The sequence below is a fragment of the Microcaecilia unicolor genome, chromosome 5, assembly GCF_901765095.1.
Source record: "Microcaecilia unicolor chromosome 5, aMicUni1.1, whole genome shotgun sequence".
Lineage (NCBI taxonomy): Eukaryota > Metazoa > Chordata > Amphibia > Gymnophiona > Siphonopidae > Microcaecilia > Microcaecilia unicolor.
Window position 1 is genome coordinate 292,261,612 of NC_044035.1, and position 15,821 is coordinate 292,277,432.

Below are 15,821 nucleotides of genomic sequence, written 5' to 3' on the forward strand. Positions count from 1 at the left end.
GACAAGCCGGGTCTGGGCAGGCAGCAGTCAGTAGAATAAGTCAGTAACCAAGCAGGGTCAAAACCTAAAACAGGAAAAACTCAGCAGCACTGCAAACGATTTCCACCAAAGGAAACTCCTCTGAGGACCTCTGTTGCAAGGCAACTAGGAACCTTTCCAGGTGGTTGATAAAGGCAGCCCACAAGGGAGTTCACCAGGTACGAGTACTGCTTAGTTCCAAAAAAACTCCCAAAACAATCTGGAGGGCTGGAAGATCCGGACCGGACCGGACCACCATATCTTCTGGAACATGGGAAACGGTAAACCATCAATTCGCAGCATTCCATGGGTCTAACCCCCGGGGCCCGAGGTGACTGCAAGCCAGGAACCTAGATACAACCGTGACAGTAGCCCAAAGTGTCCCCCTCTAGATAGGAATACTGTGTGATCAAGGAAGCAAAGCAGTCTAGATTGGACTGCACATAAATAAATCTTGGTCTGTTGTGGAAAATCATCTTCTCTGGGGGATGATTCAGTATGTAAGAACACACATCCTTGAGATACAGGAAGGATAACCAGTCTTCCATATACAGGGGATAAAGGATAACATTCAGTGAATTCTTCTTGAACTTTTTGCAAAACAGAAATTTGTTCAGGTCCCAGATCAGTCTCTTACCTCCTAATTTTCCTTGGAATATAGAAATATCCAGTTTAGAAGCTTTTGTTAGTTTGCAGTGCTTTTATTTCTTGTAAAAGGAGAGTTGAAGGTGAGTACTGTATAATTGCCTGACATGGAATCAAGCAGAGTCTTGATATTCTTCCTGAATGACAGAAAGGAATGAGATATCCGAAATGTCCCAGCAAAATCCTTCCAATGACTGATGGCCTGAAATGCCAGTTAATTAACTGGAATACATCGTCTTGAAATGTGCAACCCTGATAACTTATATTTTACATAGTACAGAAGGAAATACATTTTTGTTTTCCAGTGTTGCATTGCATTGGAGTTCCTATTTCTAGTTAGTGGTTGCTTATTTATGTAGTGAGACTTTGTCTGTGTTCTGCAGGAGTGACAGAAGTGAGATATTCTTCTAGTGTTTACATTTTGTGTAAGGATCTGTAGCAGTCTTGCTTGTTCTTTTTTTCCAGCACCCTAGAATACTGATATAATTCCTGCTGGAACTGTTGCTATTTGAGTCCTGGACATTAGTGATCTACGAATTTGTAACGGCGGTATATCAAATTGTAATCAACTATAAACTAATGCTACTTTATTATGACAGGTTTTCTATATAGGTCCAGAATGTGTTTTTTTGCAGGCTTTGTTTATTGGAGCTCTGAAGGTGTCTTCTCCCCCCACCCGCCAAGTCCCTACTACCTTGGGAGAAATTGTGTTATAGGGGCCTATCTAATTTTTTGACTGGGGTCCATTCAGTCCTAAGTATGCCACTGAATGTTAATGATGATACTTAGGTCCATGGTGTAACTACACCATGAATACTGTGTGCAGTTCTGTCACTCCATCACATAAAGAATATCATGGAATTGGAAAATGTTCAGAGGAGGGTACAAAAATGGAAAATGGGATAGAAAACCTTTTTTATGAAGAAGGGCTACATAGATAACTGAGAGGGGATAACTGAGTTTCTAATAGCATGAGTGCAGTGGAACATTAAACAGGAAATGGCACTTCATGTTACTTTGATGTACCGCCTATCACTATTCATTGTTTAAGCCAGTGCTTCTCAACCCAGTCCTCAGAGCACACCCAACCGGTCAGGCTTTCAGGATACCCACTATGAATATGCATGAGATAAATCTACATACACTACCGCCACTGTACGCAAATCTATCTAATGAATATTCATTATATCCTGAAAACCTGACTGGCTGCCTGTGTCCTGAGGAACTGGGTTGAGAAGCACTTGTCTAAGCAGTTCACAATTTGAAAATATAAAAGAAATAAGAAAAAAAAAGAACAGATAATAAAACACAAAAGCCAAGAGGACACTCTATGAAAGTAATGACCCACACACTGAAAACAAATTGTAGAAAGTTTATATGGCAAAATGAAGCTGCAGAATCTGTTGTTGAAGGATTTGGTTAAGGCAAATAACAGTAGGATTCAAAAGAGGCTTGAACAAGTTCCAGGAAGAAAAGCCAGGTAAACTTGGGAGAGCCGTTGCTCATTCCTGGAAATGAACTATGAGAAATACATCTACTTTTTGTGATCTGCTAGGTACTAGTACCTCAGACTGGCCACTGCTAGAGAGAGCTGCAGGGCTTGATGGATCTTGCTCTGATTCAATATGGCTTTTCTTATATTCTTATGTCAACAGGATTCACAGTTTTCAAATCTATCCCAGGCAGAGAGTTAGAGTGTTCTTTAGAGTACTTTGTCCTACACAAAGCAGACTCCACAACCACATTAAACCCTGGGCTTCTCTGCACCCTATATTTTATATCTAATTTTCTTCCTTCCATCATCCTGGTATGGGGACAGTTAGGGACATTGCAACAGCACTTTGGTGGGTATCTATGATAGACATATTTCACCTACAGGAAGTCCCTCGGCACAGCAAATTACTGATTCACAAGGTCAAATTCAATTTATTACTATTTTTTTTTCAGGAGTACAAGGAGAAATCGGAAAAAAGAAAACAGAAATGAGCAAGAGAAAACATAAGAATTTCTCTTCATTTCAGTGACAATTAGAAACAAACAGGAGAGGGTACACAACTGCCTCTGGATAATAGGCTGTATGGAAAAGCCCATGTATACTTAGAAAAACATTGTCGAATTTTCTGAATTTGTGTTGGTGCCATTGGATGACATCACCCACTTGTGTAGCAAATTCATCCTGCTTGTTGACAGCAGAATACACACTGCCAGTACCCTGATATATTTATAATGTATGTGGTGAATGTATGTATGATGATCACAATGATGAGAGAGAAAAAATATGACTGACTGAAAAGAAAATCATACGAAACAGAAACCTACCAACTTCATCCTGAATATCTTCAGCAACTGCTGGGACTTTGTACAAGAGGGAAAGGCTCTGGTTCATTCGCTCATTAATCACACGCAGGTGTGTCATAACCTGCAGAAAGTGAAAATATAATTAAGATAAAGTTTTTGCCCTCTGTAAAGTTTAACAGGCTATGTAAGATCACGGAACCACCATGAAACCAATTCATGAGTGCAAATGAGACATAAAAATGCCTGTAGTTACAGCTGGACATACACTTGTCAATTACTAGTTCTCAGAAAATTTCAAGTCCTGACTGGGAGACCATTTCTTCTAGTATTTGATCTGCCTGCAGGCAGGGCTGGTCTTAGCAATTGCGATTCCCTGTGCAGACCAGTTTGGTCAGGCTCTTGACCCCCCCCCCCCCTGCCTAGCCCTGCCCCATCTAGCCCACCCCTTGTTGACAATATGTGTTTTCAAATTTTATTTATGAAATTTCAAATAAAGACAAATCAAGCAAAACTTATACAGAAAAGCTAATTCAAATAAGGGGGGAAGGGAAGGGAAAGGGAATGGGACTTGATATACCGCCTTTCTGTGGTTTTTCACAAGTACATTGAAAGTGGTTTACATAGTATATACAGGTACCTATTTGTATCTGGGGCAATGGAGGGTTTGCAATCATAGGAAACTTAGCATTAAGCAATGAAAATGAACTGAATAATTTCTGGTTAACTCCACTACAATTAGGAATTCTAATTCTCATAACATAGAACAGAATAAAGGAAAAATACTAATTAACTAAGAAAAGATCCAGGTATGTGGGAATAGTATTTTAAAATTCTCCCATTACTGTAACTCACCAGTATAGAGAGGCAACACCAGAGATCCCCTAGTAGCCAAAAAAGATGTCACGTTCACAGGTTCCCAAAAAGACATATTTCACTAAAGATAAAATCACAACATACAGCAAGCTAAAGAATATCCAGGGAGACCTCAGCAGGTAGAAACGCAAAGAGAAATCCTCATCTATGAAAAGGCAGCACTGTAAATATTACACCTGACCCTAAAACCCCAATACATTATCTAGTAAGAAAACAGAATTAGTGGGACTGCTACAGGTCTCTACACCAAAACTACATGCTAGCAGAATAACGCACATTGCTCACATGAGCAAAACACAGACAGACCATCAACAAATATGAAACAAGGAATCTCAGACTAGTAAGAGATACGAAGACAAAAATCTGAACTGGAAAACTCCAGAAGTCAGAATCTGCATATACAGCCATACTAGAGAAACAGAAATGAAAATGCAAGATATCAGAGATGCATACTGTGACAAAGCTAGCACTCGAGGCCCCACAGAGAAGCAGCTAATCCCTGAACTACGGTTCCCAGAAACCCTTGCAAGCAGGAGAGAGGACGGTAGCCCCAAAATGGTGGAACAGATTTCCAACCCCAGCAGGGGGAGCAGTGGCTCAGTGCTAGGGGAGCCAGTTACTCCCTTCCCCACTAGATGGAGAAGGGGAGGTGAAGCTCAGTCCCTTAGCTGCATCGCTGGTATATAATTCCCTCTAGCTGTGAGAGGGGCAGGAGGGAGAGGAGGGAGAGGAAACTGATTGAGAGAGAAGCTGCCATGGAGTAGGTGGAGGATGGAAAGGGCTTGCCACTGGAGCTTCCCTGGGGGGGAAGAGTAAGCTGCCATGGAGTGTGAGAATGTAAATGTAGCTCTGTCCAGCACATGAAGGCAGTGTGAGAGGCCACAGGGGTGTGGTGCTGTGAGGTAGGAGGAAAGCTGCCAGCCCTGTTTGGTACAGGGTCCTCCTGGGTGCTGTGAAGAGGACAGGGGCATTAAGTAGTGGTTTCCTTTGAAGAGACTGTTTGTGAAAGGGTTGAATTATTGGGATGTATAGAACAGCAGGCTGAACTTTGACTGAGCCCTTCTGAGGGAGAGGGGAAGTAGTGCAAAGGAAGTGGGCCTGAACTGTTAAGGAACTGAATGTTGGCTGGAGTTTTGAACCCAGCCTGAACTCTGTTTGTGAACTGCATTTCAATTTTGAGAGTGGAACTGAATTGAGAATAAAGCACTTTAGTCCTAAGTCCGTATGGCAGTCTGGTTCTTTGCTGGAAACCTGTGAGCCTAACCGGGCTGCCAGCCCCAACCCAGAGCGGAGGAAGCGGACCCCTTTACAATATTTCCCAAAACTGACATGTTCCAACTGATAAATTCAAAATAAACTACCTTTGTAGTCTGAGTTTACAATCTAATTAGGACAAACAGGTCAAACAAGAGATAAAGGAATATTAAAGTGAGGATGACAAAATAAGGGTTCTGAACAAGTGAACAAGGGTTAGGAGTTAAAAGCAGCATCAAAAAGGTGAGCTTTTAGCTTAGATTTGAAGACGGCCAGAGATGGAGCTTGATGTACCGGCTCAGGAAGTCTATTCCAGGCATAAGGTGCAGCAAGATAAAAGGAACGGAGTCTGGAGTTAGCAGTGGAGGAGAAGGGTGCAGATAAGAGAGATTTACCCAGTGAATGGAGTTCTCGGGGAGGAATGTAGGGAGAGATGAGAGTGGAGAGGTACTGAGGAGCTGCAGAGTGGATGCACTTATAGGTCAATAAGAGGAGTTTGAACTGTATGCGGAAACGGATAGGAAGCCAGTGAAGTGACTTGAGGAGAGGGCTAATATGAGCATAACGACACTGGCGGAATATTAGTCGTGCAGCAGAATTTTGAACAGATTGAAGAGGAGAGAGATGGCTAAGTGGGAGACCTGTGAGAAGCAAGTTGCAATAGTCTAAGCGAGAGGTGATAAGAGTGTGGATGAGGGTTCTGGTAGTGTGCTCTGAAAGGAAAGGGCGAATTTTGCTGATATTATAGAGAAAGAAACGACAGGTTTTAGCAGTCTGTTGAATATGTGCAGAGAAGGAGAGGGAGGAGTCGAAGATGACCCCAAGGTTACGAGCTGATGAGACAGGAAGGATGAAAGTGTTATCCACAGAAACAGAGAATGGGGGAGGAGGAGAGGTTGGTTTAGGGGGAAAGGTAAGAAGCTCAGTCTTGGTCATGTTTAGTTTCAGATGGTGCTGAGACATCCAGGCAGGCTGATACTTTGGCCTGGATTTCGGCTGAGATTTCTGGTGTGGAGAGGTAGATCTGGGAGTCATCAGCGTAAAGATGGTACTGAAAACCATGGGATGAGATCAGAGTACCAAGGGAAGAAGTATAGATGGAGAAAAGAAGAGGTCCCAGGACAGATCCCTGAGGTACACCAACTGACAGTGGGATACAAGTAGAAGAGGATCCACTAGAGTATACACTAAAGGTATGCTGGGAGAGATAAGAAGAAAACCAGGAAAGAACAGAGCCCTGAAATCCAAGTGAGGACTAATCCAAGTGAGGACTAATCACAAAAACCTCGGGTGGGTCTCTGGTATAGTAGGAAGGACTAATGGAATGAAAATTATCAAGTAAGACCTAATTCTTGCTTTTGTTATGTAGCTTCCCACTATTCCAGAACCTGTGAGATGTTCAAAAGCAATCCCTAAAATGGGTGGGATCCTGGCACTGCCACACTGAGAACCAAAGCCCTCTGTATCTGCGCAGAACTGTCATTTAAAAAATTCAAAAAAGCTCTCAAAACCTGGTTGTTTCACCAAGCATACAGTCCAAGCTAAGGCTTTATTATCTCACACCTTGTTTTCTGCTGAAAGAAAAATAGAGTGGACCAGTCTCTTATCATTGGGAAGCTCTGGTGGCACTGATGCTCTAGATGACTGAGAGGAGGACTTGAGTCATTTTCAGGAATTTCAGGAGGAGTGGACCAAAATCATGTCAGATCCCAGTGTGTTCTAGATATTCTTACAGAAGGTTACAAGTTGGAGTTCTCCCATCCTGCAACTTCTTTATTCTCACAGTCTCCTTGTCGAAAGGGAGCCAAGGTGATCAAGGTTCAGGCCACTGTAGATTCAGGGGGTTCTCAATCTCAGTTTTGATTTCCAGATAGCACACGGTACTGGCCTGGTCATCAGCAGTATGGTCAGAAGTCCTGCTTTCAGGCATGCCAATCTTCCTTTTGTGTGAAGCTATCCTGAAGACAGACGACCAGAGGCTTTAGGCTTATCCTCCGGTAGATCTTCTTCAAACAGCCACTTGCCCCGAAAAAGCAGTTTAACTACACGTGACTTTGACGTTACATCCACTGCCCACTTTTGCAAATGGAGTTGCCGACGTGCCATGACAGCCAAAGACATACTGCGGGCCATAACCCGTAACATCTCATAAATAGCATCCTCCAAGTAGGCCAACCCCACTTCCAGTTGGGTGTTATGGCACCCGTCTTGTGTTGCAGAATGCTGATGCCATTTCAGGCATGCTGTTGCCAAGAACAAGCTGCACACTGTCGCTTGAAGGCCCAAAGAGGCCACTTCAAAGGCTTGCTTCAGCGAGCCTTCTAGCTTCCTATCCTGTAGGTCTTTTAGGGCAATGCCCCCTTCCACTGGCAAGGTGGTCTTCTTAGTCACCATTGTAACCAGGGATCTCACCATGGAAGGCTGCAATTTATCTTTCTCCTCGGAACTAACCAGTAGAGGTGAGTCATGGCTCTTCCCACTCTCAGTCCCACATCCGATTAAGACCCATTCTGCTGTAATCAGGTCAGAATGTCTGGATGCATCAGGAAGACCTAACAAGGACCTCTAAGCTCCCTCATGATTGACAAAGATGAAACTCCTGATGCTGAGGCAGAAGGCTCCTCAATGGAAAGCATCGCCAGTGCCTCAGAAATAAGACTACTGAGCTCCTCTTTATGAAACAACCTCAGTACTTTCAGATCATATCCCTCCTCAGGAGGGAGCTCTCCCTTCTCTAATGGTTCCTTCAATGATGGCCCCTCTCAATAGGCTGAGGCCACATCAGATAAGGAGAGAGAAGCAAAGACAGCCTCATCTGCCCACTCCCGGAGGTCTAAACAAAATCTCTTAGGAGCCAGAGGGGTAGTGGGGCAAGAAACTGAAGCAACTTGCAGCAACTCTGATGGTCCATGCTTCAGTAAATAGGCCTGGTGTAAGAGCAAAATACTCTCTGGAGAAAACAAAGATCCTGATGCAGCTGAAAACTCTGTTGGTCCCCGAGGCTGTAAGATAGCGGCTGTGCTTTGCGCATGGTCAGATAGAGTCTGCTCCTCACTGCCAGTTTTCGCCCCGATGAAATAGCGCCTGTTCCTGAGCTTTCCTGCATCAAACTGTGCATCTGCCCAGCTGGAGAGCTCGAAGACCCCCCTGATAAACAGGACAAATAAGGGATTAGAGAGCTATATTTATTAGGTGAATGATTAAAACATCATAGGTGCTGAACAGGTAATATAGTAACATAGTAAATGACGGCAGAAAAAGACCTGCATGGTCCATCCAGTCTGCCCAACAAGATAAACTCATATGTGCTACTTTTTGTGTATACCTTACCTTGATTTGTACCTGTCCTTTTCAGGTCACAGACCGTGTAAGTCTGCCCAGCACTGTCCCTGCCTCCCACCACCGGCTCTGGCACAGACCGTATAAGTCTGCCCAGCATTATCCCCGCCTCCCGCCACCGGCTCTGCCACCCAATCTCGGCTAAGCTCCTTAGGATCCATTCCTTCTGAATAGGATTCCTTTATGTTTATCCCACGCGTGTTTGAATTCTGTTACCGTTTTCATTTCCACCACCTCTCTCTCCTCTCTCCCCACCACCAACTTCTGAGCACATTAAAAGCCAAAACTCTTTAAATCCTGCTGCTTTAATGCTACGCTTTAAAGGATGCATTTGAAAAATAAATCCTGAAGCTCCCTCCCCCCAAGAGGCAGATTCAAGCCCTCTGTGGTGAGGAAAGCTTGCAGGTCCACACTCCCTGCTCTCCCCCAGGAGCTGCAGCTAGAAGTTGTCCATCAGCAGCCAGTGCAAGCTGCCAACTCATGTGCGATCAACACCTATCACCCTCGCCAGGCATGATCCATCAGCAATAGCAGCAGCTCCAGGGCTCCAAAAGGGGCAGGGTACTAAACACATCAAAGGGGGCCACTCAAATTAGAGTAGCCAGTTTGGGATGATTCAGCAGGGGCCCTTCTGAACTACCCGAGTACTGATCAACCCCCAATGGTGCTGGGACCGCTGCTTTTTAACATATTTATAAATGATCTAGAGATGGGAGTAACTAGTGAGGTAATTAAATTTGCAGATGACACAAAGTTATTCAAAGTTGTTAAATCGCAAGAGGATTGTGAAAAAATTACGAGGACCTTATGAGACTGGGTGTCTAAATGGCAGATGACATTTAATGTAAGCAAGTGCAAAGTAATGCATGTGGGAAAGAGGAACCCGAACTATAGCTACATAATGCAAGGTTCCACGTTAGAAGTCACAGACCAAGAAAGGGATCTTGGCGTTGTTGTTGATGATACTTTGAAACCCTCTGCTCAATGTGCTGCGGTGGCTAAGAAAGCAAATAGAATGTTAGGTAAAATTAGGAAACGAATGGAAAACAGAAGTGAGGCCATTATAATGCCTTTGTATCGGTCCATGGTGCGACCGCACCTCGAATATTGTGTTCAATTCTGGTCGCCACATCTCAGAAAAGATATACTGGAATTAGAAAAGGTACAGAGAAGGGAAACGAAGATGATAAAGGGGATGGGACGATTTCCCTATGAGGAAAGGCTGAAGCGGCTAGGGCTCTTCAGCTTGGAGAAAAGACAGCTGAGGGGAGATATGATAGAGGTCTATAAAATGATGAGTGGAGTGGAACGGGTAGACATGAATCGTTTGTTTACTCTTTCCAAAAATACTAGGACTAGGGGGCATGCGATGAAGCTACAAAGTAGTACATTTAATACGAATCGGAGAAAATATTTCTTCACTCAACGTGTAATTAAACTCTGGAATACATTGCCAGAGAATGTGGTAAAGGCTATTAGCTTAGCGGGGTTTTAAAAAGGTCTGGATGGCTTCCTAAAGGAAACGTCCATAGACCATTATTAAATTGACTTGGGGAAAATCCACTGCTTATTTCTGGGATAAAGCAGCATAAAATGTATTGAACTTTTTCAGGATCTTGCCAGGTATTTGTGACCTGGATTGGCCACTGTTGGAAACAGGATGCTGGGCTTGATGGACCTTTGGTATGTCCCAGTGTGGCAATACTTATGTACTTATGTACCTTCAATGTCTGGACCAATATCCACTATAGGGTGGCATTTATCACAGATCCATAAAACTATCATTTTATCAGTGTTTAGCTTGAGCATGTGCTCCTTCACCCATGCAGATACTTTGTTTATACACATTGTTAACTGATCATAGGTATCCATGAGAGAGATAGTAACTGGAAAAATAATTTGTATGTTATCAGCATATATGAAGTATGACAGGTCCATGAAATGAAATATAGTTCCTAAAATTATAGTGCCAATTGTGGCCACTATCAATCTGGAAAGTGTCAGCTTCTCTACAAAAAGATAATCCAATCATGAGTATGAATTATGAACTGCGGAGAAGAAAGTATTTCTTCTCCCCAGAATGCAATTGTCTCCAAGCATCCTATAACTTGCTCGTGGTCCCTGGGCTGCACAGATTTAAGAGATGATCTTGGTGACCAAAAACTTATAGTGGGCCAGGAAGTGGAATAGTTATCTTTTGTATTGAGAGGTGAGGATAATTTATTGTCTTTTTGTTAAGAATTTGAAAACGTTTCTCTTCCTGGCTAATTGTTGATGTTTTTTTGTTTTTATTGAAAGGATAAATTATCTTTTTTAATATATAATTTTACTTATTTAAGAAATGATTATGTTTGGTTTGGGTATGACCAAGAATTTGCAAGAATCAGTTGGGGCACTGAACCTCCCAAACCAAGAGGATCAAAGCCACAGTCAGTACCATAGGCAAATTCAGCAGGAACTCCATGGAGGGGGGGATGTGCTAGTATGTTCAGCCACATGAACCTCTTCCAGGGGGCCCTGAATGACAAAACTCTGGAAGTGAGGGGCCCCAGCTTGACAGCAGGGCCCTCCAAAGGGGATGCATGTAGGCCCAAGACCCAGCCTCCTGAGACACCACCAAGAGCCCCAACAACTTGAGTTAGGCTCCAGGCTTCTACACTAGGAAAGTAGCCTTCTTTGTCATTGCTGTGATGAGAACATCTACTCATGAAGGCCAAAATGTTTGTCCAGGGCTTCCCTAGATAGTGGTTAGACCACACCCAAATGCTAACTTCTCTCAGAATTCCCTCAGGGGCCTCTCAAGTCGACCAACTATCTGAAAGTCCTAGGTATGCTACAGGAGTGTCTCAAAGAGGCGGTCTCTGTCCACAGTCTCCAAATGGAGTGCTGCCGAGGGTCCCTAAGGCAATTCACTGCCAGTACAGTCACACTCCTATGAAGTCTTCCTCCCTTGGGGAACCTGCATTGCAGCTCAAGGCTTCGGGACTATTCTCTTCCTCAAGCCCTGAAACTTCGAGGTGGAACACATGCCAAGCAAGGGCTTGATGCTCCTCCGGGAGCACTGTAAGCATTTGGCTGCCTAATGGCATGCTAATGAGCCTGTGGGGCTCCTGAGAGCAGGTGAATAAGGGGTTTACATGTATGGTCTCTTAGGCTTCTATGACAGATACCATGATTGTTGCAGCTGTCTAAGCCTTGCTGCATTTGAGTCAGTGGAACCAACATTTTAGCCATCCTTCAGAGTGTGCTGAGAGATCTGCATTTTGTCTTTATATAGTGGGTTCTCAAACCTGATAGGTTGGGTTCTATGATGGGCAGGTTCCTCTGGAAACTAGGAGCTTTTGGCAGCAAATTGAGGTGAGAAAGTCCACCGGTTACAAATTTGAATTTTGGCAGGAAAGTTTGTTGATCACAAATTTCCTGTCAAAATTTGGATTTTCTTGCCTCAGTTTCCCACAAAAAATATCCCTCACCTTCCTGAAGAAACACCAACCAATCAGGTTTGAGAACCTACTATATAAGGACAAATTGCAGACCTAACAGCACACTTTAAAGAAATCCACAGCACAACGGCTGAAACGTTAGTTCCATTTACTTGAACATGGCAAGTCCTGGACAACCGCAACAATCATTTTATACATGTAGGCACATCCAGAAGCGGAGAATGGCCAGTGGGGATGAGATTGGCACATATAGATGCACACTTTATAAAATGAATGCAAATACATGGATTTCTACCACCATATAATTGTACAATGTTACTCTGTCTCAGAGCAGTGCAACTCTGTGCGATAGTTTTCAGGGAGGCTGTATAAAAGCGCACAGGAACCTATATAGTCTTCAAAGAAGAGGCACAATATATGCACCCATGTGCCTTTTCTGCCTAGGCACCCTCTGGCCAATATTCAGTGCTATTTAAGCTGCCAGGAATGGCTCCTGGCTGGTAAAATAGTGCTAAGCTAATATTTAGCACAAGACAGCCAGTTATCTCTACTGAATATTAGTGGTTAACTGGCTATATTGCACTATACAGCTGGCTGGCTAAGTTTGGTGGCCAAATTGGACCACCTAAATAGCAGTCCTATCTTTGGCTGCTGTAAACTTAACCGGTAAGCGTTGAATACTGACTTAGAAGGTTATGTTTAAGCCAGCCAAAAAAAACATAGATATTCAATGCTGGTCACCAAGAATGGAATGGCACTGAATATCCAGGGTCAGTGCCGATTGCGGCACTTATGCAGGCTGCCTCCCGCAGTTTGAATATTGGGCCCCCTGTTATTAAATTTTCCCTTGTCATTTACTGCTCCTCCTATCTTCTTCTGATAGTTGCTTCAGTTAGAAAGTAATTACCTGAGATCTGATCTGAGCAGCTTTCTTAGGATCCACCATGCGGACATGTTCAAAATGTTTCAGGGTATGCTGTCTGTCCTTCTGCTCTGCGCGCACATACTTCTTCAGTGTGCTGAACACATGACGGGGCTGAGAACCAACGGAAAGAATCTTGACTTTTCATAACAGTGGTGAATCAGGCATTCCCAGACATACTACTCAGTAACAGATTATCTACCGTGTATCTGGTCTATCTTCAAAATGATTTAATGGGCCAGAAACAGCTGCTGACCAGTTAATTTGCTTGTTCGAGGCCAGCTGCTAATTTTCAGCGGCACTTAAGCAGTTATCGCCGCTGAAACTTAGCAGTTAGCAGCTACTGTACCCATCTGTACACCACTACAATAACCCTTATGGCTACAGGAGTCACCTATATGTGGGTACAGTAGGTTTTTGGTGGGCTTTGGAGGGCTGACACTTTCCATCACAAGTGGAACAGTTAGCGTGGATTATGGGCCTAGGTCCCCTTCTCCATATTGTACTGCACCGACCACTAGGCTACTCCAGGGACCTGCTTGTTACTCTAACAGGAACGGCTGTCATAGAGGCTGGTATGTACTGTTTCTTTTATATATTTAGGGGATGGGAGGGGGTCAGTGACCACGGAGTAAAAGGGTTAATTTCTTTATTCTTCCAGTGGACATCTGGTGATTTAGGATACCTTTTTCGGGATTAGTCATTAATAAAACAGGTCTAGCTCAGAACGTCTTAGTTTTTGTCCTGGATGTTTTTGTTTTGTTTCAGGTCTTAGGAATGCCCAAATTCTACCCTTAACACCCCACCCCCAACATGCCCCCTTGAGATTTGGATGTACCACAGATGAACTGCATAGAAAAAAGTCTGGAAAATGGGTTTCGAAAATACCCATTTGGACATTTTGGTGAGAAAAAAAATCCAAATGCTGATTTTTTAGATGCTTTTCTCATTCAAAAATAAGCCCCATAGTATGTACATGCAAAGGGGAGTGTTCATATGGGAGGCATGTCACTTACAAAATATTGCAAGTTATGCACGTCCTTGCTACATTTACACACCTGCAGTTACATCAGGTGACGTTGCTACCTTCTGGATTGCTTTGTTTAAAATTCATTAATCTCTTAATTGGTACTGGTTTATTGAAAATCTTTCAAATCGTTCACATTCAAACCTAGTAATGCAGCAGAAAGAAAGAGCAGGACCCACAGAAGGGCAGAAGTAGCAGTGAAGGGCACGACTCCTGAAGAAGCGATTTGAGAAATGGAGGCACTCTGTTGAGCGTATAATCAAGACATACAGAGCATGTGAAAGCTATAACACAAAAAATAAATGAAGTAGAAACATACAGAGGTTTTTCGACTGATGACGATTCTGCACCTAATCCTAATTAAAGCAGACACACAATCTGCAGAGGAAAGGTAGCAGCTCATGACAAGAAGTAGGGCGCAAGAAGAATCTGAAGTCTTTTCCTCCAAATAGAGAGCATTACTAGGTTTGAATGTGAATGATTTGTTTAAAACTCACAATATCCTGCCACATTCTGCCTATTCCCAGAACTCATAAACACCAATATACATCCTGCTCCCAACCTTCATGAATGGTCATTAACAGGGCCGGTCTTAGGCAGAGGCGTCAGAGACGACTGCATAGGGCCCCTCCCCTTACCTGCGTCTGCCCTGGTGGTCTAGTGACCTCTTTGGGGCAGGAAAGAGCCCCCTCTTTCCTGCCCAGAGCGCTGCCCTTGCCCTGCATCCTGCTGTTGCTGTGATGCACGATTTCAAAATGGCCACCGAGATTTGAAGCAGCCTCACGAGACTTCAACTCTCGGCGGCCATTTTGAAATTGCGCGTCACAGCAACAGGAGGATGCAGGGCAAGGGCAGCGCTCCAGGCAGGAAAGAGGGGGCTGTTTCCTGCCCTGAAGAGGTCACTAGACCACCAGGGCAGACGCAGGTAAGGGGAGGGGAGGCTAGCGCCGCGGGGACCCCTGCAGATGCAGTAGAGTAAGGTAAGGGGAGGGGGATTGACGGGGGGGTTGATGGGGAGGGGGTGACGGGGGAAATATGTGACATGGGCGGGGTGAGGTGTGAAAGGGGGCGGGGTGTGCGCGTGGCTAGGGCAGGGTATGGGCGGGGCCCCACCAAATTGGTCTGCACAGGGCCCCGCACTTGCTAAGACTGGCCCTGGTCATTAATACTCAGCCATGTGGAGGGTAATTCTATAACAGGTGCCTAGTTTTACGCACCAAGAAAGCCACTGAAAGCCTTTTTATTCACCCAGGCATTCTTTGTTTCCTATTGGCTCAGTTTTGACTGATTTGCAGAAGGTTCAGTAGATTTTATAGTTATTTATTGTTTTGGATATGATAGTTTGTAATTTATATTGTATATGTTTTATTTGTTCCCTACCTAGAATGACAAGATAGTGCAGGCTATAAGTATTAAATAAATAAATAAAAGTTCACTTTCCATGAAAAATGATTTACTGCAGATACAGGGTTCTTAGGGCAGCACAGAGCCTAGATGGAGGAGATACACATGTTACAAAGTACACTACAAGCTGTGTGCATGCATGTGTGCCCTGCCCACGCTTAGCCCATTCTTGCAGCCTAACTTTAGGTGGGTCCTCGTGAGTGCTCATAAATGTTCAGTGACATGCTGTCTGTTCTGAGTACTCATAAAAACTAGGACACATGCTCCCTAATCCCAGCACTTATAAATACTCAGCTACATATTGGCTGCTCTCAACTCTCATGAATGCTCATAAATATCTGTTCCCAGCACTCAGCTACAAAGCACCTGCTCCAAACACTCAGAAATACTCAGCCACTTGGAGGGTAATTCTAGAATCAGATGTCTAGGATAAGAGGATAAACAAACATCTATTTCATGCCTATTCTGTAACGAAAAGAAGGTGCCTATTTTTCTTTACAGAACACTAGTGCAAGTGGCAGAAAATTCACCTACCTTTAAAGTGCGATCACATACCATCCTATGGATGGTGTAAATGCTCATGAATTAATTGGAGAAT

At 43.8% G+C, this 15,821-nt stretch overlaps 1 protein-coding gene across 2 annotated transcripts in view; it reads right to left on the reverse strand.

Annotated features, from left to right (window-relative positions):
* Positions 1-15,821, reverse strand: part of APP (amyloid beta precursor protein) — a 317,332-nt gene that overhangs the window by 33,353 nt on the left and 268,158 nt on the right. For both annotated transcript variants that reach the window (XM_030204274.1, XM_030204273.1), the window contains exons 11-12: positions 12,778-12,906; positions 2,983-3,082 (exon numbers count right to left, since the gene is read on the reverse strand). In XM_030204274.1, the coding sequence (XP_030060134.1) occupies positions 2,983-3,082; positions 12,778-12,906 (229 nt within the window). The remainder of the gene's footprint in view (positions 1-2,982; positions 3,083-12,777; positions 12,907-15,821) is intronic.